The 26,963-nt window shown below is 43.4% G+C and overlaps 1 protein-coding gene across 14 annotated transcripts in view; it reads right to left on the minus strand.

Annotated features, from left to right (window-relative positions):
* Positions 1-15,211: 15,211 nt before the first annotated feature.
* RASAL2 (RAS protein activator like 2) overlaps positions 15,212-26,963 on the minus strand; it is a 468,530-nt gene continuing 456,778 nt past the window's right edge. For 10 of the 14 annotated variants that reach the window (XM_077453165.1, XM_077453164.1, XM_077453162.1 and 7 more), the window contains one exon: positions 15,212-19,736. In XM_077453165.1, coding sequence (XP_077309291.1) covers positions 19,572-19,736 — 165 coding nt within the window. In that variant the 3' untranslated portion in view covers positions 15,212-19,571. Of the gene's footprint in view, positions 19,737-24,141; positions 24,170-26,963 lie in introns of all 14 variants that reach the window. The other 4 variants (XM_077453167.1, XM_077453166.1, XM_077453161.1 and 1 more) reach the window with 1 other exon arrangement.

Here is a 26,963-nt window from a genome sequence, read left to right on the forward strand (position 1 = left end):
TACCAGCAAGAATTTTTTGGCTGAAAAGGTGTATTTGAGCTCCCCACAAGTAAAGGGAACACTATTACTGATGGTTTAGTCACCACAGACCCTTTAGATTAAGGTGGTCCATTACAATTGGTGGATCGCCTACTGTTCTCTAAATGAAGTATATCTAAACCCAAAACAAACATTGAATACATTGCATCTTACCAGTCTTTCCATTGTTTTCTTTTCCTTTATTTTCAGCTGATGATTCTGTCAGTAATTTCCTGTCCTAGAGTGACAATGCTCATCTTGTATCTATTGGGAATTAGCGTTGTCACTTGAGTCTCTTTTAGACTACAAACACCTTCCTCTTGCCATAACATAGGGGAATTCTGTAGTTCACAAAGGAGAACTGGGCAGGGCTGATAACATTGTTTAGGATTTCAGTGCAGTTCACAGGATTTTACAAGGCCACTGAATTTTTGGTGGGATCAAGAGGTATTTTTCTGTTAGGGCCCCTTTAACACTGGTTTTGTCTGTCTGATAAAAATAAAAAATAAAAGCCTTTTGTCCGATGCAGCAGGAGATATGCTCCTGGATCCCCTGCTGAACTGAGCAAAGCGGCATTGTGTAAAAGGGTTTTATTGCAGAAAATGTTTTTAGCCTGAAAAAAAGAAACCTAAAGCAGCCACAACACCCAAGGACTGGTAAAGTGCAATTTACTACATTTTCGCTCTGCGCTTTAAATACAGTTCATAAATAGTGATGGCCGAACGGTTCGCCCGGCGGTCGTTTCGCGGCGAATTTCCGACTTTCGCCGTCCGCGGGTTCGAACGCCTTTTTCCGTCGTTCGCCCCGGCGGACTTACGTGTTTAATGTATACAAGAACTTTAACCTTTCGTGACACGTTTATCATGTGTTACAGGACAACCAATTGAGACATGACAGCTCATGGACACTTGGACATTCCCCCTAACCTATAAATACACCCGATCCGGTGGCCATTTTACATTCTTTCTTCTGTCACTGTAGGGAAAGGATCCTGTGTGGAGTAGGGACAGAGAAAACGCTAGCTATTTGGTACACAAAAGTTCTTTTCAGGACTGGTATAGGTGTTAGGTCAGCAGCCTGAGTTTCTTTTGTCAGTTTAGATAAAGGGACAGAGCGCTGTATGCTGCTATTTTAGGGACAGCTCAGCCAGATTAGTCTTTCTTCATCATCATCATCATCATCATCATTAGCTGTTACTATCAGGTCCACAAAAGAGCTGTTCCAGCTAATCGTTCCAGCCTACTCTTTTTTGCCAATTTGTATAGGGACAGGCAGGAAGCAGTGTGTCAGGCAGTGAGGATAATTTTAAAGACTTGCTGTTACTATTAGTTCCACAAAGGTTCTTTTCAGGACTGGTATCAGTGGTACGGTAATAGGCTTGTACACGTATAATATTCTTTCTTCCAAATATAGAAAGAATATTATACTTGACTGCTGCCCTTCTGCTGCAGTCTGCTAATCATTCACAACTCACTTGTTCCACAAAAGTTCTTATAAGGACTGGTAACTTGGTCTGTCTAGGGTGCTACGGTACATAGGCTTGGGTGCGGTACAGTCTGCTGTTCTGTAAGGACCGCTATCGGTCCACAATAGATAGGGTTGCCGTGCACTACTGCTGACCGCTGCCCTATACTGCAGCAGTCCTTCAGCGGTATAGGGACTGACGCACAGTCTGCTAAACACTAATACACAACCTGCTTGGTCCACAAAAGTTCTTATAAGGACTGGTAACTTGGTATAGGGTGCTACGGTACATAGGCCTGAGTGCGTTACAGTCTGCTGTTCTGTAAGGACCGCTATCGGTCCACAATACATAGGGTTGACGTGCACTACTGCTGACCGCTGCCCTATACTGCAGCAGTCCTTCAGCGGTATAGGGACTGACGCACAGTCTGCTAAACACTAACACACAACCTGCTTGGTCCACAAAAGTTCTTATAAGGACTGGTAACTTGGTATAGGGTGCTACGGTACATAGGCCTGAGTGCGTTACAGTCTGCTGTTCTGTAAGGACCGCTATCGGTCCACAATACATAGGGTTGCCGTGCACTACTGCTGACCGCTGCCCTATACTGCAGCAGTCCTTCATTGGTATAGGGACTGACGTACAGTCTGCTAATCACTAACACACAACCTGCTTGGTCCACAAAAGTTCTTATAAGGACTGGTAACTTGGTATAGGGTGCTACGGTACATAGGCCTGAGTGCGTTACAGTCTGCTGTTCTGTAAGGACCGCTATCGGTCCACAATACATAGGGTTGCCGTGCACTACTGCTGACCGCTGCCCTATACTGCAGCAGTCCTTCAGCGGTATAGGGACTGACGCACAGTCTGCTAAACACTAACACACAACCTGCTTGGTCCACAAAAGTTCTTATAAGGACTGGTAACTTGGTATAGGGTGCTACGGTACATAGGCCTGAGTGCAGTACAGTCTGCTGTTCTGTAAGGACCGCTATCGGTCCACAATACATAGGGTTGCCGTGCACTACTGCTGACCGCTGCCCTATACTGCAGCAGTCCTTCAGCGGTATAGGGACTGACGCACAGTCTGCTAAACACTAACACACAACCTGCTTGGTCCACAAAAGTTCTTATAAGGACTGGTAACTTGGTATAGGGTGCTACGGTACATAGGCCTGAGTGCGTTACAGTCTGCTGTTCTGTAAGGACCGCTATCGGTCCACAATACATAGGGTTGACGTGCACTACTGCTGACCGCTGCCCTATACTGCAGCAGTCCTTCATTGGTATAGGGACTGACGTACAGTCTGCTAATCACTAACACACAACCTGCTTGGTCCACAAAAGTTCTTATAAGGACTGGTAACTTGGTATAGGGTGCTACGGTACATAGGCCTGAGTGCAGTACAGTCTGCTGTTCTGTAAGGACCGCTATCGGTCCACAATACATAGGGTTGCCGTGCACTACTGCTGACCGCTGCCCTATACTGCAGCAGTCCTTCATTGGTATAGGGACTGACGTACAGTCTGCTAATCACTAACACACAACCTGCTTGGTCCACAAAAGTTTTTATAAGGACTGGTAACTTGGTATAGGGTGCTACGGTACATAGGCCTGAGTGCAGTACAGTCTGCTGTTCTGTAAGGACCGCTATCGGTCCACAATACATAGGGTTGACGTGCACTACTGCTGACCGCTGCCCTATACTGCAGCAGTCCTTCATTGGTATAGGGACTGACGTACAGTCTGCTAATCACTAACACACAACCTGCTTGGTCCACAAAAGTTCTTATAAGGACTGGTAACTTGGTATAGGGTGCTACGGTACATAGGCCTGAGTGCAGTACAGTCTGCTGTTCTGTAAGGACCGCTATCGGTCCACAATACATAGGGTTGCCGTGCACTACTGCTGACCGCTGCCCTATACTGCAGCAGTCCTTCATTGGTATAGGGACTGACGTACAGTCTGCTAATCACTAACACACAACCTGCTTGGTCCACAAAAGTTTTTATAAGGACTGGTAACTTGGTATAGGGTGCTACGGTACATAGGCCTGAGTGCAGTACAGTCTGCTGTTCTGTAAGGACCGCTATCGGTCCACAATACATAGGGTTGACGTGCACTACTGCTGACCGCTGCCCTATACTGCAGCAGTCCTTCAGCGGTATAGGGACTAAGAGTTTTGTCACAGGGTGATTTAAAAAATGACAGGCAGAGGAAGAGGCAGGCCCTTCCGCAGGGGTGGTAGGGGTAGGGCAGGAGCAACAGCCTTGAGCCAAAGTGGGAAGTTGCAGAAGGTGCGTTCAATTACTTTAAAGGACGCACCAGACTTGGTTGAGTGGCTCACTCAGCCTTATTCTTCTGCACCCTCCTCATCCTCTCGATCTGCACCCTCTTCTTCACTCTCTGCTATGTGCACCCCCAAAGACACTACCACCAACAACACCACCACCACCACATACCTTCCGCTTGAGTGCAAATGGGGGCCTTCATGCTCCAGTGTTTTAATAGGGACCCCCGTATAAAAAGCATGAGGGTCAAGGACCAGTACTGGGTGGCAACGTACTTAGATCCCCGGTACAAACACAAAATGGCGGAAATGTTACCGCCGTCGCAGAGGGCTGTCAGAATGCAGCACTTCCAGGCCTTGCTTCGAGAAATGCTGCATTCTGCTTTTGCGTGCGCTGGCAGAGGAGCAATTCCCACTCCCAGAGAAGGATTTGCGGGTACCAATCCAACAGCGCCTGCAAGAAGAGGCCGGTTTGAAGATGTGTTGGTGACTTCGGATATGAGGTCATTCTTTCAGCCGACCCATCGACAGGTGTCATCCGGATCCAGCATCAGGGAACGCCTAGACCGTCAGGTGTCCGACTACATTGGGTTAACGGCCGATGTGGACGCTCTGAGGAGTGATGAACCCCTAGACTACTGGGTGGGCAGGCTTGACCTCTGGCCAGAGCTTGCCCAATTTGCAATCGAACTGTTGGCTTGCCCCTCATCCAGTGTCCTGTCCGAAAGGACGTTCAGCGCAGCAGGGGGGATTGTGACCGATAAGCGTACTCGCCTAGCTCACGACAGTGTTAACTACCTCACATTTCTAAAAATGAATGAGGCATGGATCTCGGAGGAATTCAACACATGTGATCAGTAGACCATGTATATGTCTATAAACAATTTTTGGAATCAAGCACACAGACCTTCTTAATTCATTTGGCTCACTTCCCTGACCCAAAAAAGCACACCGTACTATATGCCCCTACCCTCCTCTTTGAAGAGGTTGAGCGGTGTCATATTTCTACTGGGGCTGCTTATTATGAGGGGTTCCCACCATCCCTGTGCTGTGCTGACTTCCTCCTGGGTGTTCTTATTATGAGGGGCTCCCACCATCCCTGTGCTGTGCTGACTTCCTCCTGGGTGTTCTTATTATGAGGGGCTCCCACCATCCCTGTGCTGTGCTGACTTCCTCCTGGGGGTTCTTATTATGAGGGGCTCCCACCATCCCTGTGCTGTGCTGACTTCCTCCTGGGGGTTCTTATTATGAGGGGATCACACCATCCCTGTGCTGTGCTGACTTCCTCCTGGGGCTGCTTACGGTGCTGCTGTCAGCGCTGTATGTCACGGAGCTGCTGTCAGCGCTGTATGTCACGGAGCTGCTGTCAGCGCTGTATGTCACGGAGCTGCTGTCAGCGCTGTATGTCACGGAGCTGCTGTCAGCGCTGTATGTCACGGAGCTGCTGTCAGCGCTGTATGTCACGGAGCTGCTGTCAGCGCTGTATGTCACGGAGCTGCTGTCAGCGCTGTATGTCACGGTGCTGCTGTCAGCGCTGTATGTCACGGAGCTGCTGTCAGCGCTGTATGTCACGGAGCTGCTGTCAGTGCTGTATGTCACGGAGCTGCTGTCAGCGCTGTATGTCACGGAGCTGCTGTCAGCGCTGTATGTCACGGAGCTGCTGTCAGCGCTGTATGTCACGGTGCTGCTGTCAGCGCTGTATGTCACGGAGCTGCTGTCAGCGCTGTATGTCACGGAGCTGCTGTCAGTGCTGTATGTCACGGAGCTGCTGTCAGCGCTGTATGTCACGGAGCTGCTGTCAGCGCTGTATGTCACGGAGCTGCTGTCAGCGCTGTATGTCACGGTGCTGCTGTCAGCGCTGTATGTCACGGAGCTGCTGTCAGCGCTGTATGTCACGGAGCTGCTGTCAGCGCTGTATGTCACGGAGCTGCTGTCAGCGCTGTATGTCACGGAGCTGCTGTCAGCGCTGTATGTCACGGAGCTGCTGTCAGCGCTGTATGTCACGGAGCTGCTGTCAGCGCTGTATGTCACGGTGCTGATGTCAGTGCTCTGTATTACGGTGCTGCTGTCAGTGCTCTGTATCTCCTGCACCCTCTTGTTTGCCTACCCTGGTCCCTGACCTTCCCTCTCCTCCATTGCCTTCATTAGCTCCATAGTCCTGAATTGTCAGAACAATTTCCCAAATAAAAAAAAAATGCTTGTAGTTATCGATCCCAAATTCACCTCATACATGTATTATGCTATTGTCCAGGTGGTGGGACTACGTGCTACCCCCTAATAATTACCCCGTGGCCGCAAATTCGACCTAAAGGTTTGCGAAATTCGCCTCCCATTGAAGTCAATGGAGCCCGCGGCGAACGGTCGTTTTCGCGAACGTTTGTGCCCGTTCGCGTTTCGCGTTCGCGAAACGTCCCGTCGGAAGTTCGTCCATCACTATTCATAAAATTATACAGTAAAAAAGGGCCACATATGGGTCTACTTCACTAAGGTACAATACCCAGTAACCCACGACAACAATATTTCGGAAGTGACAGGTGCAGTAACTTCCTCTAGCCCAGCTTTGGCTGTCCTGAACCTTGGAATTGATAGCTTTCCATGTTCCCTTCGCATATCCTGGTCGCAGTCAGGCTCAAGATAGCCAAACACTGGAAAGCCTAAAGAAGCCCCCAATCCTTCTGAGGTGGTTGCACTGGTCAAACCCCATCACTCCTATGAATGCACTCTTGTGTTGGGGTCTGGTCGGGTGTTGTCCTTTGATTCAATGTGGGAACCCTGGTCCATTGACACCAACAAATGATATTGCCCATTAATTATGCTCCTGCCTCATCTTGCCTATTCCCAATGTAGACCTGTTTACAGTGTACAGTATGTGACGTTTAGACTGCTAAAGTAACAGCTGTTGTGCATTTTTTTTGCTTTGGTTTATATGTCTTTATTTCATGTCCTTCACGTCAAGACCGATATTTCAAATGTGTCCTCGCTTAGCGGAATAATCACATTTATCCTAACTGAAGGGATCTGAGATTAAACTGCTGGATTATAGGGAAATACTTTCATGGGCCCATACTAGTGCATGCAGTTCCTCAAGTTTGTACCTTCAGAAATGGTAGTTTGCATACATTTGTGTGTTATATTTAGCTTTCTAAAAAAAGCTAAAAGAATATGAAACACTTAAATGTGTGTAAAAATGTGAGATGAAGCCAAGTCCCCTTTCCCGCTTCTTATCAATGAGACAACATTAATAAAGACTTTAAGGTTACACAAATTAAATGTTCTCCTTCCTAGTGCAAATTAAGCTTTCTGTGAAAGGAATTAGTCCAAAATGTCAGCGCGTTCCCTACAAGGCAACTCATTTTCCACTTGTTAACATCAGGTACAGTGTCAGGACTGTTTCACTAGAGACAGGAAAAGCCAAATGAACTTAAAATATACAGTGCTTTGTTGTACAAAGGACCTTGTTTTATAACACTGGTAAAAAAGGAGACATCACTGAGCAACAAATCTAATCCAAAAAAAAAACACAAAACACTGCTACCATATTGTAATATAATAAGGAATATGCAAATATTAATATACATTTGAAAACCATATGCAATCAATCTGTGTGTCATGGTTATGCAATAGAGTTTGTCTTCTTACCTGTCTCCATCTCTAGAGACCAGCCGACCCTCACCTGACTGCTTTTGTAATCCATCCTCTGGCATAGCTTCACCCTAGCTCCTATCGGAGAACTCTATATTAACATGTGCACTGCAGGCCAACCCTGCTGATCAACCTTTGTGTGTTTGGCTTCCTGTTACCTGCCATGTGCTCTTCTGTTACCGACTTTGGCGTGTCCCTGACTATCCCTGTTTGCCTGTGATCCTGTCCTTTTGGCGTGTCCCTGACTATCCCTGTCTGCTTGTGGACCCGACCTTTGATTTATCCATCACTATCCCTATCCTCCTGTTGCCTACTGTGGGTGTGAGCTGGGGGACGTGACCTAGAGCCAGTTGCAGCTCAGTCCACCCTCACCACTAGAGGCTCTGGTGAACATCTGCTGGCTCTTAGACTCCGCGTCCCAGGGAATCTTACGCTCTAACCCCGGTGGGATCAGTCTTGGTGTTCCAGAGGCCCTGCTTTCCTTATCACCTTGACTCCCGTCCACAGCAGTCAGCCGTAGGGTCCACAACCTTCCGGTGCACTCCTGATCCCTACGGTGTGCATCTGTCACATGGCCTCAAGGTGACCTGACACTGTCTTTTGAGTTACATGGTTTTAGGGGAAAAAAAACAACAAAAATAATCTATAAAACGTTTGGCCTGCACAAAAGGAAAGTCTTGTAGTGATGTAGGCCTGGTGGATGAAACCACAGCAGGCAAGGGGGATGCTTATCCAACATACCCAAAAGAGTTGGATGCTAAAGCTTCTGCCAGTGACTTTGCTATACAAGAAAGTGAAGATTCCAGTAATGGTTGGTTGAACAGGCTTTTGCAAGGTCCTTTTTAAAAAAAACAATTGCGACAAATTAGATTAAATAAGCTTAACTCTGTCATCATTGTAATAATTAACCATGGCAAGCAGCGCCAGCATGTAGACTAACACCCAGCTGTTACAGGAGAGAGCTTTACATACACTTTAAAGTGACATTTCTGATCATCCTTACACATCCTCCTCCACCTTTCTTGTTCCTCTATCAGTGGTTTTGATTGCCTCCCTTTGGCAGGGTATCTAATTAAGACACGCCCCAAGTACTTCTAAAAAAATGCATATTGATGATTCTGAATTGCCCAATCTGCTACAGTAGGGGAAATAATTGCAGTAGGGGAGAAGATTCTGTGTCTATATACGCATTTTGCATACAGTGCCTTGCAAAGGCCCCCCCCCCTCCCCCTGGCATTTTTTCGTGTTTTGTTGCCTCACAACCTGGAATTAACATGGCTTGTTTGAGGATTTGCATCATTTAATTTACAGAACATGGCCACAACTTTGAAGTGTTTTTTTTTTTTATGGTGAAGCAAACAAATAGGACAAAATAACAGAAAAAGGCAATGTGCATAACTATTCACCCCCCTAAAGTCAATACTTTGTAGAGCTACCTATTACAGCTCCAAGTTACTTTGGTTAAGTCTCTATGAGCTTGCCACATCTTACAATTGGGAATTTTTGCCCATTCCTCCTTGCAAAACTGCTCCAGCTCCTTCAAGTTGGATGGTTTGCGCTTGTGAACAATCTTTAAGTCTGACCACAGATTTTCTATTGGATTGAGGTCTGGGCTTTGACTAGGCCATTCCAACACATTTACAGGTTTCCCCTTAAACCACTCAAGTGTAGGTTTAGCAGTGTGTTTGGGGTCATTGTCCTGCTGGAAGGTGAACCCCCCCCTCCGTCCTAGCCTCAAATCACACACAGAGCAGTACAGGTTTTGCTCAAGAATATTCCTGTATTTAGCACCATCCGTCTTTCCCTCAACTCTGACCAGTTTCCCAGTCTCGACTGCTGAAAAATACCCCCACAGCATGATGCTGCCATCACCATGTTTCACTGTGGGGATGGTGTTCTTTGGGTGATGTGTTGTGTTTGTGCCAGACATAGCGTTTTCCTTGATGGCCAAAAAGTAAAATTTTAGTGTAATCAGACCAGAGCACCTTCCTCCATACATTTTGGGAGTCTTCCACATGCCTTTTCGCAAACTCAAAACGTGCCATTTTGTCTTTTGCTGAAAGTAATGACTTTCTTCTGGCCACTCTGCCATAAAGCCCAACTCTATGGAGCATATGGCTTATTGTTGTCCAATGTACAGATACTCCATTTTCTGCTGTGGAACTCTGCAGCTCCTCCAGGGTTACCTTAGGTCTCTGTGCTGCCTGTCTGATTAATGCCCTCCTTGCCCAGTCTGAGTTTAGGTGTGCGGCCGTCTCTTGGCAGGTTTGCTGTTGTGCCATGTTCTTTCAATTTGGTTATGATAGATTTGATGGTGCGCCTAGGGATCATCAAAGATTTGGATATTTTTCTGTAACCTAACCCTGACTTGTACTTCTCAACAACATTGTCCCTTACTTGTTAGAAGAGTTACTTGATCACCATGGCAGTGTTTGGTTAGTGGTGCCTCTTTCTTAGGTGTTGCAGCCTCTGGGGCCTTTCAAAAAGGTGTGGATATGTAATGACAGATCATGTGACTCTTAGATTGCACACAGGTGGACATCATTTCACTAATTATGTGACTTCTGAATGTAACTGGTTGCACCAGAGCTTTTTATGGGCTTCATAACAAAGGGGGTGGATACATACGCACATGCCAATTATCCGTTTTTTATTTCTAAAAAATAGTTTATGTATGTATTTTTCGAACTTTACTTCTCCAACTTAGACTATTGTGTTCTGATCCATTACATATAATTCAGATTAAAAAAATCATTGAACTAAAGGCTGTAATGTAACAAAATAGGTAAAAAAAAACAAGGGGGTGAATACTTTTGCAAGGCACTGTATGTGATTGTTGTTACCCCTGTGTATGAGAAGAGTTTGCAACACCATGAGCTCATCATCCCGCCAACATAGAAGATGTAGAGGGGGCTGTTGACTAGAGCTGCATGGGCAATTCTATGATGACAAAACTTGGCACAAGAGGCCACATGAAAAATGATGTAAGTATGTCTGTGGGGATGGGGCCCCAGTCTCTGGGTGTCACAAGAAGCAGTGGACATGTGGTGATGGAAGGACGTGGATGGAAGGGTGGCACCATTCTTTTTTTCCTAATACTGTATAGAGGGTAGAAGGAACAGGAGCATACAAGTATCTGATGCAGCCAGAGGGGGAAAGATGGAGTTGGCAAAACTGGTCAGGAATTTCAAGCCAACAGAGACCCATGTCACTACATGGAACACTTTAACCACCACCCACATAGGACATCCTAGGCTGATAAGTATTATGAGTTTAATATTTTCCTTGTGCACCTATATGTGTAGGAGACATTAACCAGTTGGCAGGACATAATATACACATACAGTATGTGAAAAGAAAAATGGCACCACTAAGTGCAGAAGTAAAACTTTATATTTCCCAAAAAGGGTTAAAAACACTTACAAAAGAGTGGATGGATAGAAGCAAATCATATTCGTAATATGGCAGGTGATCTGGCGTTCTGGTAGTCCCAAGGAGTCGGTCATATCCACAGGTGTGATTCTATGGCAGCATATCCTGAAGTGGCCAACAGATGTAAGCCACTACTTTCCTGGATACTGGGAGGACAGCTAGGCTGTCTGAAACAGCATGGAAGCCGAATCCAGGAAGTGACGTCAGCAGGAAGGGACCAGCAACCAGCTGTCTTCCCCGTATCCAGAAGAGTTGTGGCTTCCATCTGTCGGCCACTTCAGAATATGCGGTCATAGAATCACACCTGTGGATATCACTGAGACTCTTTGGGACTACCAGAATGCCGGACCACCTGCCATATTAGTAATATGATGTGCTTTTACCCATACACCTTTTGTAAGTGTTTTTAATCCTTTTGAGAAATATAAAGTTTTACTTATGCACTTAAAGGTGCCTTTTTTTCTTTTAATTTTACTTCCAGAGTTTGCTTCTCTCTTCAAAAGTGCATGAAGACCCTCTTCTGTTTCTACATAGACTGATATCTGCTTGGTTTGTTACTCAGAGCGTCTTTATACACATTTCTATCAGTATACACAGTCTGTGACTGCTATATCAGGTATGGAGTAAGCCAATCAATTTCTGTTAAAAGAAACTGTTATTTCGTCAAATCAATAATGCAAACAGAAGGTATCCCCTGGCAGACACAGGTGAAAGGTGTGCCATACCTTAGTGGAACAACAAAGTATCAGCTAGCTTTCTAATGTCCAGGGGATGGGCCCCCAGTCTCTGGGTGCTGGGTGTCACATGTGACAAGTTGTGTGCAAGACAAGAAGCAGTGGACATGTGGTGATGGAAGGACGTGGATGGAAGGGTGGCACCATTCTTTTTTTCCTAATACTGTATAGAGGGTAGAAGGAACAGGAGCATACAAGTATCTGATACAGCCAGAGGGGGAAAGATGGAGTTGGCAAAACTGGTCAGGAATTTCAAGCCAACAGAGACCCATGTCACTACATGGAACACTTTAACCACCACCCACATAGGACATCCTAGGCTGATAAGTATTATGAGTTTAATATTTTGCTTCTCTCTTCAAAAGTGCATGAAGACCCTTTTCTGTTTCTACATAGACTGATATCTGCTTGGTTTGTTACTCAGAGCGCCCTTATACACATTTCTATCAGTATACACAGTCTGTGACTGCTATATCAGGTATGGAGTAAGCCAATCAATTTCTGTTAAAAGAAACTGTCATTTCGTCAAATCAATAATGCAAACAGAAGGTATCCCCTGGCAGACACAGGGGAAAGGTGTCGACCGCCCGAGGCTGACCCGTCCCTCGGGTCCCGGCGCCGCCATTTTGGCTAAGGGAAACAGGCAGTGGAGCCTTCCGGCTTCACTGCCCGTTTCCTACTGCACATGCGCGAGTCGCCCAGCGCTTTGTTTATGGGGCGCGCTGTGTTCTGGGACACACAGTTCCCAGAACACAGTGCAACCCATTACCCAGAAGATGCCACGGAGGGGAGAAGATAGAAGATCTCCGCGGAGGAGGAAGAGGCAGATTAGGACGATGTGCCTAGCAACAGGCATTTCTGGCAAGTAAAAAAAAATTCTTATTTTTTTCAAATTTTTAATGTATTTTTTTTTTCAGGGTGGCCCTCCACTTCAAGTGGTTAAAATTCCTGCATTTACACATGGTTGAAAGCTTGGCAGACTGCCCAGATTATTTGTTTACACAAGAAGTTCTTTCCCTTTGATCTAAGAAGTAAGCATTAGTTACAATGTTTCAAGTTCTACACTTGGCAGATTGCCGGGATGCTTTCTTTTGACAGCTGAGTGAGCAGATAATCTCTCCACTTGTTTATATGAAAGAATCGCCTACTCTCAGAGGAAGAGATCGTAAGGGGGGGGTGAATCGAGATTGTGTTTTTTTTCATGATTAATCATGCAGCTCTAATAGTTTGGTGTATACAAGATAGAGGTGTGCTTTATTTGCATTAAAGTGGGATTCTGCTGCCAAATCTTTTTTTTTTCTGTGTCTTTGTTATGTGTTTACTAATGTGTTTTTGTACTCACTACTTGTGGCTTTTTACTCCCCGGCTTGCCGATTTCTTGCGGAAGAAACAGTTTTAAAAATTCATGCCGGCTGTTTCCATATTGCTTGTGGGCATTTAAAGCCTACAAGCATTTCCTTCCGGGATGCGGTGATGCTGTGCTCCCAGCATTCACTGCTCAATCCCACGCATGCTCATTGATAGCAGCGAGCAGCGCCGTAAAACTTTGGGTTGCCATCACAACGGGCGGCGTCCTCGGAAGTTCCCGCCCTGTTGTGATGGCAACTAAATAAACAATGGTGCCTTCTGACACGCCCTCGTCACATGACCGGTGTCATGTGACGCCGAAATCTCATGAGATTTCGGCAGGACAGCGTTGCCCTCTGATTCATGGGAACAGTGTGAGAAACCTCCCAGGGGACTTTGCGGAGCCGGGGAAAGGCGATAACCACGCCTACTCCCATGGGAGGAGAGCCCAGAAGTCACCATTGAAATGTAAATTAAAGGTTAATTACGGCGATCAGATTTTTATAAAGGTTCGTTTTGGCATCTATGGGAGAAACACTATGGCTTGTGAGCTTTTTAAAATGTGAGTACAACACCGCTTTAATGCCAACTGTATGAACGGTCTATACCAGTGGTCATCAACCCTGTCCTCAGGGCCCACTAACAGGCCAGGTTTTATGTATTACCTTGGAGAGATGAAGACTAGAATACTGCAATCATTGAGCAGCAAATTATATCACCTGCCATGTATTTCAGTTATCTTGCAAACCTGGCCTGTTAGTGGGCCCTGAGGACAGGGTTAATGACCACTGGTCTATACTAATATAAAATGACAATCCTATATAAAACTTTGGAGAAAATTTGTTTTCAAAGGACACTCGTGTAGACATATTAGTGTGAAATAGCCACTGAAAATCTTCCTCTATTACAGGGGTGGCCAACCCGTGGCTCTCGAGCCGCATGCGGCTCTTTGCCCGGTTCCATGTGGCTCTTAGACCCCATTCACACCTGAGCGTTTTGTAGCTTGAAGCCTGAAGCTACAAAACGCTGGAGGGGAAAAAATGTATTCTCAATGGAGATGGTTCACATCTCCACTCCATGTCGCCTGAAGCCGAACGCCTGACGCTCAGACAAGTTCCGTACCCTTTTTTGTCGCTCGAAATGAGCAGATTTGGGCGTTTTTCTTCTTTTAACATTGACCTTTTGCCCTGCACAAAAAACGAATCGCGGTAAAAAAAAGCCGCAAAATTGCGCGATTTTCTGCTTGAAAACGCTACGCTCTGTGTGTGCTGCATGCTTTCTGTGAAGTTTTTTGGAAGAATTTACTGCTAGTTCAGGCTAGAAGACCCATTAACTGTTTATTGTTATCCTGACCAGTTCACTGTTTGTAAGACAATTTGTATTTTGGAAATTAGATGAGCTGCTGTCTTCTGTCACATGGATGTACTTTCAAAGGAAGATTACTGACTTGATGAAAATGACTGGCCTGTGGTCTTTGTAGTGTTAAAACAGTGTGTGACATTTACAATAAATCCAGCTGAGCAAAAGTATGTGTGTATGAGGAAGGGATGGGGTGATGTTCATGTGTGCCCATGCGTATGATGTGGCTCTCTGCGGTAACTCGGTAAAAAATGTGGCTCTTGGTCTTTGTCTGGTTGGCCACCCCTGCTCTATTATATACATCATATACTGTATAAGGATATATCAAAGGAAAATTGTTTCTACATTTACAAAATTAATGTGTAAGGGTAAACCTGGATGTCCATTTATGACACATATTGGGACAGAAGGTATTTGTAACTGGCTATTGTCTTTTTAGGATATCCAAGTTCATGTGGTCGTAGGGGTTGAAGGACAGGGTTTTATTGACATTTGTGTATAACATGGTATTCACGAAAATTCACTGAATTTGAATAAAAGCACAGCTTGTGATTTTATGTTTAGTCTTTATTAAGACATATGTTTCCAAGTTTATCTAAGGTCCATAGAAGTCCAATGAGCAGGTAAGTTTCTTTTGATGAGAATGTCTGTATACATCAGGGAACTCTGGACCTACCCAGTAAGACAGGCCAAAGATGGATTGACTTGGGTACAATCAGCCTGCCCATAGATGGTTTGATTCTCAGCCGAGAGGTACCATCTATGACCGGCGTATAACTATTGTTAGATGATGAAGCGAAGGTCAGCATGCAGATTTCCCACAACAGGCCATATCTGGAGAGCTATACAAGAACACTGTAAAATTAAATCAATGTGCAAACAATCAGTATGTGTTAGTACAAATCAAACTTCACTCATATCATTAAGTACAGAAGTTCCATTTTATTGTAGATATTAACAATATTAAAATAGCTAATTTCCTTGATGGTTTTAAAAACCATATAGTTATCCACAAAATCCCTGGATGTTACAGAGGTGAAGCACTCAAATAAAGTGAGAGAAACAAAGGGAGGGGATTGTAGTAAACAAATAAATAAATACAAAACAAAAATCAATTGTGTACATTTTCGCTCTCACGCCAGACAGCAGTGACTATTCTCCCACACCATGTGATTAGCCCTTGGCAAATTTTGGTATCCAGTTTGGACCTTTTCTCCCCCTGGTCAGCAGCAGTGTCAGTCATCCTGTTCACCAATGTCCCAATCCCAACCTTTCTTTAGGTTTGTGGAGATGAAAGAAAACTCGAAATGTTAAATGGTAGGAGGCTTAAAATTGTTGAAGGATCTTGACCCCCCCCCCAAAATGTTTTTTAGACAGTTATGAAAAGTCATGATTAGCAAGAAAAACGTGGCTAAGAGTTACTCAATATTGTAATTCATGAAAAATGTTTTTTCACTCAGCAGCTTTATTATCCTACTAAAATGAATAGGTTTTAAGGGCCAGATATGTTCTAACTGCCACCATTGGGGGTCAGACCCCAAGGTTTTTGTGCTTAAAGCTATGTTGTTTTTGAAAACATAACAAACATGTTATGCTTTCCCGCTCTGCAGAGTGGTATTGCACAGAGCGGCTCCAAGTCTTCTCTTCTGGGGTCTGCAGATGCTTTAGGCACCTTCACTTTTTGATGTGTCCCCATAGGAAGGCGCTTCATATGGGGCGCACATGCAGGCTTGATCCCGAGCCAGGCAGTGTGCGTCTATTGACATACAATGTGAGGCTAAACCCCCCTCATTCTCTGCTCACAGGATTGGATTGCCTCTGTGAGCAGAAAGAGAAGAAAGAGCAATTGCATACAGGCAGGGTTGGATCGAGATAGGACTCAAGTAGGTATACAGTGAATTGGGGAGGGGGGTTATACAACTACTGTGACATTTTTTACCTTAATGCAGAGAATGCATTAAGGTACAAAAAGGCCCAGCCTTTTGAACCACTTTTAAAAAGGTACACTCCAGGCTAAACCTTTCTTGTTTCAGTTATGGATAGCGTGAGGAAGGGGTATGCCTCTTCAAGTTTTTACTGCTGTAAGTCTCCCCATTAGGATATTTTGCCAAAGGCAACAAAGACAACAATAGAAAAACTGACACAGGCTGTAACTCTTCACTGTTTTATCCATAAATAAAGCAAAGGTTTTGGGTGAAGTTCAATTTTTAGGTGAAAATATCCTTTTAAGTCCTTTTACAGTTCCTTTCTTGTGCCTATGCTTTACATATCCTGCCATTACTTTTTTTGAATTAGCTTGATCCACACACCAGCCAACATATACTTACCTTTGTTCCACTCCCAAGAGCTGCATTTCGCTGAGCAGGATGGGAAAATAGCCAGTGTAAGCTCGTGTCAGAGCTTACAGAGGGAAGACAGTCTCCATGCCCCCACTTGACAGCGATGGACCAATCACAGCACTGACATTTGGGCTGAGTGACGTGGTCCTACATACCTGAAGGGAATAGACATTCCCATTGCTCTTGGCTGTGGAGCAAAGGAAAGGTGAGCATGTGCTACTAGGGAACAGGGCTTTGAGGCTTGGTTCACACCTAAACCGGCTGCGGATCGCACAGCAATGCTGTCCGTCCCTGTTCTGCGTTTTAGGGATGAATCAGGGCAAAATCTTTGCCTGAATACAGCCCTGAAACGGAGTCAAAGACTGTGCAGTGCGCTCCGCAGCCACCCCGGAGACGTGAACGAGTTTCCATAGGGAGCCGGTCATATTCTCCTGCTATGCGAAGAAACCCGCATCCTATTCGCATAGGTGTCAACCCAGCCTCAAGCAAAGCTATTGCTTTGCCCTGCACAGGTGTGCTTTAAGGAAAAAGCAGAATGTAGGAAAAAAAAGAAAGCTTCCCTGAACTCTGCACTGAAAGTGAACACCGTTGCATATGGGAAAATCTTATAAAATATCAGTAGGCTACCCCGGTATCGGTGTTCTATTTCTTCCTCATGCTTATACTTTGTTTCCATATGTATATGAAGGTGCACACAATATACAGTCCTCTGGAGCACTAAATACGCTGAATGTGAATGCAATTTAGGGCACATGGTGCACAGGAAAGGTGTGCATGTGTGTAGCTTTAACATGAACCTGTGTTGTGAGACATGAGGAGGATGCCACTGCAGAGTTCTCATTCTGGAAATGCTGATCGCCTGGTTGTCCATCTGATCAAATGGCTTTCGTTTTTTTCTGAGTAAGTAACTCAATGCATTTAAGTCACACAGTTAACATTACAGCCAGGCAATTAGCATTTCCAAACAGTGATCAGCGATGGCAGCCTCCAGGTTTTCTTAAAGTGTATCCAAACCCAAACATGTAATATATAACAGTTGACCAGTCCTTCGATCAAGAGGCTATACTTGTTTTTTTTTCCTTTTATGTTCCACCTGCTTATCCTGCCAATAACACACTTCCTGTCCCTAGGTGACTACATTTACTCCTCCACTATAAATATGGAGGGAGATATGGTTGTCCTCCACGCTGGACTTCATATAAGTCTGCTCTTGAGCTTATAAGACTAGTCATTTAGAAGATAGAAGGATTGTGTCTGCTTCATGTTCAGCTCACAGGAAGTGACAAGAACACTGCAGGTATTTTGGTATATTCTGTACTTGCTGAAAATGTTATTAGCTTGAAAAAACAAAACATATTGCAGCTTACCACACCTTAGATGTGGTGGCTGAATTAATTACATTTTTGTTTTTTTGTGTTAGCCGCGTTTCAACGATTTACAACAAATCTACAACACGGAGGTGTTTGGGAGTTGGAGCCACATTTAATTCCAGCCTATTTGTTTACTTTCTGACGCATCTATTATATCACTGGATTGTATTACATCAAAAAGTTCCACAATAGGCTCAGCATACAAAATAGTTCCTTCACTGGGCATAGGAAACAGGTGCACTCTAATATAATTATTGCAATTTGTTTTATTACAAAAACAGTTCAGCAGTTCTTACACTGGACAGCAGGCCCAGTATTACCTTCACATTCAATGAAGTTGTAACATACAAGGTTCATTCACCAATGCAGATCCACCTTATTAATAGATGCCTCGCCTTTCCAAATGACAGGTGCAAAAACCTGCAAAAAATTCTGCAACAACCAGGGCATCCAACGCAATTCCATTTTTACAAAATGCTTCAATGTCACAAAACTTTAACTTTCAATTTCCAGCCTGTGAGAAGCATTGCATAGCTTAATACTTAAACTGCCAGTTCTCTATGAAGATGGAGGAAATTAGAAAAATGGACGTCCCTGGCAGTAGAGTTTAAGCATGACAACCGGAGTTAGAAACAGAAAAAAGAAAAAAAAAAGACGACTATTGTTACAAGGTGTTCCTCTATCTTACATGTAAGATAGAGATTTTCAGTGCTTATTCTCTAAAGTACATACGTCAGTAGCAGTGTCACTTTTGTCCTGCATCTAAATGTTACAATATGAATTTAAATCCTTTGGGATAAAAATATAGATGATCATGGGGGCACACGAGTTCTAAAACTGCGGCCACGCCGAAAACGAGTCTGTATTCTGCCCTTCCTCCGTGGTGCAGAGTGATAACATCATCACATATGTGAACGGTAGAATCTCACTTTACAACCAAAATATACATATTTACAGATCTGTAAACTCGAAAAAACAGTTTAAAAAAATTAAAAACAACTTTCTAAAACGGTTTACTTTGACTGGATATGGTGCCAGGGGTAAGTGAAATGACCTGACCACACGGATTTGACCTTAGTTTTGCAGTCATTAGTGTTCAGGGACTCCAGCTGAACAGGACTGCAATATGACCACGCTGGAATGAAAAGAGAAATGAACTCAAGCGAAAATCCTCTTCAATGCCGTCATTCCTTTTTAGTTTGCTCAGTAAATTCTGTGTATGTGTGTGTATTGGCATGATATGTACAGCTCCTTCAACTAGAATATTTTCTCTTAAATTTACCATTCTTGTCCATGGAAAGAGAACACAAATAAAAAATAGGTATGTTTCCTTTTTTTATACATATAAAAAGATCTTCTACATATTATTAACTTCCATTTGATATGTTACATGTAAATTTCTGTACAGAGCACAACACATTCACTCTATATATACTGTATATGTACAGTGCGGTATGGCTGGACTCCACCCATAATCGCAAAGGCGCAGTTCGGTATCGCTCATCCACATATTGGTGCTAGTCATTTGGTATAGCAGCATTTTCCTAGATGGCACAGAGTTCCGCAATGGACATTAGCAACTGCTGTTTTTGAACTCCCCATTCTCTGTAATGGATAACTTGGTAGGATTGGTTGGAGAAATGCCATTTCGCACTTGTGAGCTATAACGCTCCTTTACTTGCGTCAGCGCGCTCATCAGTCGCGTGTTGGCTGCGTCCAGTGACATGATCCTCTTCTCCTGTAATGGAAAGAACAGATTAAACTGACACGTTGATCTAAAAGATTGCACATGGCAGACGTAACTGCTTTCTTCTTTGCAAAATGGAACCGTTGGCAAAGTTTCATAATTTTAGTTACCTTTAAAAGTGTTCAATTTTCCTTAGTTGCAAAAGATTACAAAACTATAATAAACATATCACTTACAGGGTCAAGTTATAGTGCCAATATTCTCAATGTGTCTAAATGCATACTTCAATAAATGGGTTCAAGTGAAGTAGGCAAATTTTCTAATAAAATATGAAATTTTACATTAAACTGGATTAACATTTGCTACATTTATTGTGTCACATAGTAATGTAGTAATTTGTCTAACAGTCAAACTTTTGAAGGCTTTAGAGTGGGTAGATAGCTTGGTACTAATATCCAACTTCGGTATAGTAAGAAGGAAACAAATGCCATGTGTGACAAATTAATGGCTCAATCCAAAAAATAATGGTGTTCCAATATGTGTTCCTCAAACATTAGGTCCATCAAAATACCCGAGACTCATTAACTTTATTTTTTTATGTAAATATGGAATTGAGCAAGCATAATAAGCGTTTCTAAATTCCATCCAAAAACCTTTATTATTAAGCCCCGTCATATCACACTTAAATCCATAAATTACTGCATCTGTCAACGGAACTGTTGGGAAGGATTCAGAATAATGAATGTATCTGATGAAGGTCTGTGACGGTTTCCAAAAAAGGCTTAATGTCGTGAACCAAAAAACTTCCAAACTGGTAGATGATCACATGTAATATTACAGAGAGATGCCAGTGGAATGTTTCATTTTGCAAAGAAAAAGAAGACACTAGCTGTGAATGGCACATTCTTTGAGGAATCTACAAGGAGGACAGATATCCTAACATGGTGTAACGGATGGCCTTTTCGCTGGTAGCGGAGGAGACACAGCAACACAGGAGTGAAGCAGCCAGAAGCTGAAACTGAGAGGTTTTTTTTGAGCATGAGGAAGAGATGGGGAGGTGGGGAATGGGTGCACAAATAAAAGTATAAAGCAAATAAAATATACAACTAAGATCGCACTGCTCCACACCCCATTCCAGCTCACGTTGCTCAGGAGAGGAAATGGGGAAAGGGGGGGGGGGGGGAGGGGAGCCTGCAGGTAACATATTATCCTTACACCTGAGCAAACAATATTCAAATCTCCATGTAAAACTTCATAATGCCAATAAAACATACAGAACTTTACATGGCAGCTCACTGATTCTGGTAGTTCACTAAGTAAAAACATTAATCCACCCCTACCTAGAGAAGTAACCTCGGCACAACACTTTTTCCCTCCTCTATTTACTTCAACAGGACTAAAATGTTCAGTGTTAGCCTTGCCTAGGCAGTGAGCCCTCACAGGTGTCTAGAAGGCAGTAATTGGAGTCTAGAGATGCTCCCAGTATAACATTATTCATGTCCAAGGAGGATCACTGAACACAGAATATCATTTCGGCCCCAAGGAGGTAAAGCGCACAGGAGGCTGCGGCTGTCATTCTTAGGTAGGTAAGCAGTTTTGTGGGGTTAAGTTGTATCGGGGACAAGGCAGAGTGGACTTATGTAGGTTTTACTGAAAGAAATTGCATTAATCTGTATTATATATATACATATATATATATATATATATATATATATATATATATAGTATGTAACACTAACCACTGTAAATCATGTATAAGGAACAGGGTTTCAAACATAAACTAGACATTAGTCTTTAGTTTCAAACCTGCACTTAAAAGAAAAAAACTGAGATCTGAGTGAAAATTCCAGGTTTACCATGAAAGCATCAGTTATTTGCATATAGCAGCATTTGCTAAACCTATCCAGAGTCCCACAAGCAATCCACTTTTTTTTCATGGTAACCATATGCTATTGTTTCTCAACTCCAGTCCTCAAGGCGCCCCAACAGATCATGTTTTCAGGCTGTCCATTATTTTGCACAGGTGATTTGATCAGTTTCACTGCCTTAGTAATTACCACGGCCGTCTTTACCTGCAGGAAAACCTGAAGACATGACCTGTTTGGGCGCCTTGAGGACTGGAGTTGAGAAACACTGCCTTATGCACACACTAATGGAGTAATTGGAGTCTTAGCATAGCCACAAAATATTAAGGGCCCATTCAATCCAGTAAGCTGCAGTAAAGCTTTCATCTTGAATGGGCTGCTTAAGGCATCGCAATGTGCATTGCAGCACACAGGGGGTTATTTACTAAAGGCAGTGCAGTAGCTGTAGATCTATGGGGAAGATCTGAAATGAGGCTCCACTGATTTTATCATCCAATCATGTGCAAGCTAAAATGTTGTTTTTTATTTTCCTTGCATGTCCCCCTCAGATCTACAGCGACTGCACTTCCAAGTGCACTTGTAGTGCAAAGTGGATTTGCCTTTAATAAATAACCCCCACAGTGTTAGGCTAAACCATGTATGGCAGGCTGAATGTACCCAAGTTGGTCGATCAATCAAGTTTGGTACAACCAGCCTGTCGGATTTTACCTGCCACTAGCAATAATCACTGTCTTCTCCCAGTGGGGACGGCTTCCCCCTGCCAGGAGAATACAATGTCTCGTCAGGAGGGATTTCCTTGTCAGCGCTATTTGTGTTGCTAGGGGAACCGTGCAAATTTCTTTCCTGCAACACATGGTTGCAGAAAAGAATTTGCACCATCTATGGCCTGCCTTAGGACGTGAATCTGCCCTAGAGCTGGATTCACACTATTGTGGTGTGGTAATTGACTTGCATAAAGGTGCCAAGATGCCCAATGCACCAAAACAAGCACATGCACTATTTTTTGTAACACTCTGCAAAGTGTTTTCGTGTGCCATTAAGAATGAACTGCACTACAATTCACACAAATATGTATAATGCGCAACAGTGTGCATCCAACCTTACAGAGGATGGGACTAGAGGACAGAACTGAAAAGCAAAGCCCTTGGGGGAAAAAAAAAGTGCCAATTTTATATTTCACCTGACAACAAAAATGGCAGCTAGGTTTTTTGTAATGTCATACGTTTTTTAAATACTAGTGGTGTTTGTGAAATTCCATGGTTATTTCTAACTAGCCTAATAAAGCACAAATACGGACAATATTCTTTACTTCTTTTTAAGCCCACAGCAGTGTCAAACTAAACAAGTACTCTGACTCTTAACTACAGCAATTACCATGTCACTGTTAATAGCTAGAACGCTTAGTCACTCAAAATTCTAAACATAATGTCACAAATATGGCCAGTTCCCTCTATTAGTGCATCAGTCATCTATGCGTTCATATTAGTTGCTTAGTACAAACAGGTTGAGCCTCATCGACCTGCAAATCAAGTATTTTATAGATGTCAATTATCATATTCTTTCTAAAATGAATCCTAAAACAGGGTTCTTTTTACATGTAGACTGCAACCAACAAAGGCATGGTATAGAAACAGGGTATTGGTTTCTAAGAAAATAAACTATAACCATAAAATCCAAAACCAATATCAAAAGAACAAGTGATCGTATAAAGTACTAATTTGAGTGAATAACTGATACAATTTTAATTAACAATACAACTCAAAGGCTTATTTAACAGCATAGATTACCTACTGACAGTAGAACCAGCAATTGGGGCTGACTATCCAGTAAGAAGAGTTCAGTTTAATACCAATGAGACATGAGTATTTGTAGTATGATACTTGCAAAACATTCCAAGGCTTCCCCTAATTCTTACAGAGAGAAGCTCCAATAAACTAGGGTAAAAGTGAAACGCAAAAACAAAACGGAATTTTTGCACTTTGTTATTTGGTGAACACATGAGGCAATAGTAAGCACCATCTGTGCTGCCCATGGAAGGCAATCATCTTATATTTGCTAACCAGTACAAGTGAAACAATTAAAGTGTATCTTAAGTCAAAACTTTCTATTTGAATTTTGGGTAAAGTGCTGAGGGATTAGAACCCCTGGGAGGTTTTTTTTTTTGTGGACTGCCTTAGACCTGTGGAGTTTCCCCCTCTCTATTTGTCCTGTTAACTATTGCCATCATCAACTGTTCTTCTTGCTTTTCATTGTGTCTACAGGTCAGGAATTAAAAGGAAATATTTTCAATGGGATGACGATGGTAAAAAAAAAAGGAAAGCTGACATGGGTTTAAACCCATCCCTACCCTTCTAAAATGACACTTTAAGTGCAAAAAAATAAAAACTCGGCTGATATGGGCAACAGAAAAAGGAAACTTGCTTTTAGAAACCTATTTAAGAGTTGATGAGGTCAAGATAACACAACTTCTAAAAAAAATAAAATAAAAAAAATTCTTAAAGACACAGAAAGGAGCTGGAATGTGTAGGAGGTCAGGCACAGGCCATGTCTGGGGACACCGCTTAGCTAATAAGTGCACTTGTTTTACTTGCCTGTTTGCGTTACAGTCCCATTAATGACCTGTAATTTAACACAGTTGTGATGAGACTAACATGAGAGAGAAGTTCAGTGGTTATTTCACTATGTTAGGAAGGAGATGGATCTCCAAAGTGTCAGCTCTGTCAAGGCCAGGTCATGAAACAGAAGATATGACATTTTCTAAAACTGGGTCATTACCATGCATGTGACAAATGACAATGAACAGTGATAGGATCTTAGTCTTCCAATTGTTGAAAGTCCTTTCTGACCTTAACACTGTGGCATGACAACAAGGTTGACAGAGGTAAATACTGGGCCCTTAGGCACTGGGGAGCCCAGCTAAGACCCAAGAGCTTATTTTCATAATCTCTGCATGTACCAATGGAAGCGTTGCCCTTTGTAGCTTAATCAACTACAACAATGTTGTCCACCTCAGTTCTTTAGGGTCAAGATCCTGTCACAGTTTAAAGATGTCTGGAACTCAGCCAAATATCCCCCCCCCCCCCCATTTCCAGAATGTGTTTTCTATATGTTCCTTCAGAAAATCTACTAGTGGCTGATGAATGGAATACACTTAGCTTATAACAATACCTTGGGCTCCAACCCTTCTTTACAAACGAAATAAATAATACTTTGGCTGAGTTTCAATTTAACAGATTGTAATGAAGAAAGAATTATTTCAATTTGGCCCAAAATTCTGCTCTGAGGTCGCTGGACAGCCTTGACCTAGACCAGTGGTCTCCAAACTTTCTAAACAATGGGCCAATCTTTCTGTTAGAAAAACAAAAGGGCCCATCTACTGTCCTTCAGACTTTAGGGGGCCTGGACTGTGTAGTCAGTAAGAGGAGAAAATGCCCCGGTATCAGTCTTGTTGGTCAGTGGGAGTAAAAATTATATAGCACCTGTGGCCAGTAGGAGGTGGAAGAATACAGCCCCATTATTGGTATTAGTGGAAGGAATAGCGCCCAAATCATTGGTGTCCATTGAGGAAATAGTGCCTCAATGTGGGAGGAATGGTGCCTCATCGTTGGTGATAGTGGAAGGATTAGTGCCTTATATTAGTGGGAGGAACAATGCCCCAAGGGTTGAAAAAAGGTAATGACCACATCCGACCCACAGCTACAGTTTGGAGACCACTGACCTACACAGAACTCTTTGACTCACTAGTTTGTTACATTCTCTAAAGCAGCTGATCTCACGAGGGTTCATCAAGAGGTCGGTAGGGAGTTCCTTGAGCTGTGACTGACCTTCCATCTAATGGTGCCTGCCTAATTCCAGGTTCAACGCAACAGCCAGTAGCAGGATACCAGCTCTCTATTTAAATGTCTGTAAGGGGGTGGTGGTGGGGAGGGGGCAGAATTCTTCCCACTGACATAAGGATCATAGTTCCCACTGATGTTCTTAATTTTAGCATGGGTTGCTTGAAACCTAAAAATAATTTTCCTCTGGGGAAAAAGGCCAAGAAAGGCTGCTCCAAAGCATTTGTTTGTATCTTTGTATCATGGGGCTTTGCTTTATATTCTACATCAGAGGCGTAAAAACCTAAGTGATGCCCCTGTACACTTGTAAGGAACCCTTAAAGTGACTGCACAACAAACCAAATAATACACATTCAAACTCAAACAATATACCGACAGAGATTTTACTGCACTAATAGGAAAGGTAAGGAAAATCTGGGCTCTCCAACTGTTACTGTAACAAGCCATATAGATAACTAAATTAAGCACAGCAGAAATAGAACATGTGAAGGATAATGAATGCTGACATGTGAAAGATGACATTACTGCAAAGAACAGAATTGTAAGTTAAAATATAGTTGCAAAATGTGTAAGGGGCACTTTGTGATTAAACAGGATCCACTTTACCAACTGGATTCCTCCCTGTGTGCCTGGTGTGCCATTCAACCAGTGGTGAAAGTATAGGGGTCGCGGAGGTCGCCATGGCGACCGGCCTTATGCTGCAGGGGGCCCTTGAGAGCCCCCGTATACCTTGGTGAGAGGGGAGGCCGAGACCGAGCTCCCCGATACTCAGCTCATTACACTAATTAGACCTCAATTGAAAGTAGTGCGTGCTCTTTGTCTCCCCCTACAGTGCAGTACCCATCAGGAAAAGATAAGGCAAAGGACTGCCATTTTTTAAAAGGCTGTATGTATGTATGTATGCATGTATGTATGCATGTATGTATGCATGTATGTATGCATGTATGTATGCATGTATGTATGCATGTATGTATGCATGTATGTATGCATGTATGTGTTTGTCCATGTGTTTATGTGTGTGCATATATATATTACACACACAGTATATGTGTGTATTTGTATATGTGTATGTATGTGTTTACATGTATGTATACACATTTTATATATGTGCTTTTAATCCTGACCCCGTACATGCGTACAATCAGAACTGATTTTTTTTTCTTGCTTGTTCATAGTACCAGCAAGAAAATGCTTGTCCTCTGAAAAGCGATCTACAGCCAGTAAAGAGGCAATATGTTGCCTCCTGACTGCCTGTTTTAACCCCTTAAATGCATCATTACTATGCTGCAACTGCATGCAATGCACACCGCTGCGGAGTGGATACAGTGCAGCTCCATTCACCTAGGGGTAAACGTCAAGGGTGCCCTGACTGGAAAAAGATTGAGAAACACTGTCATAGAGGAACCAATCTTTCCATTTTCCTCCTGCAGCCGATGAATACCTGCGGGAGGGAGAGGAGGAGAAGTGGGGGAAAAAGGTTCCTTTATATGCAGCCACTCACTTGCGACTGGGCCCTGTTGTTCCACCACTGGGCTCGGAGGAAAGGGCCCTGTCTGGGGGTCAAGGCGGCCCTTCAT

This window comes from Lithobates pipiens, unplaced genomic scaffold (assembly GCF_037356315.1).
Source record: "Lithobates pipiens isolate NorthernLeopardFrog02 unplaced genomic scaffold, aLitPip1_a1.2 Scaffold_23, whole genome shotgun sequence".
Taxonomy (NCBI): domain Eukaryota; kingdom Metazoa; phylum Chordata; class Amphibia; order Anura; family Ranidae; genus Lithobates; species Lithobates pipiens.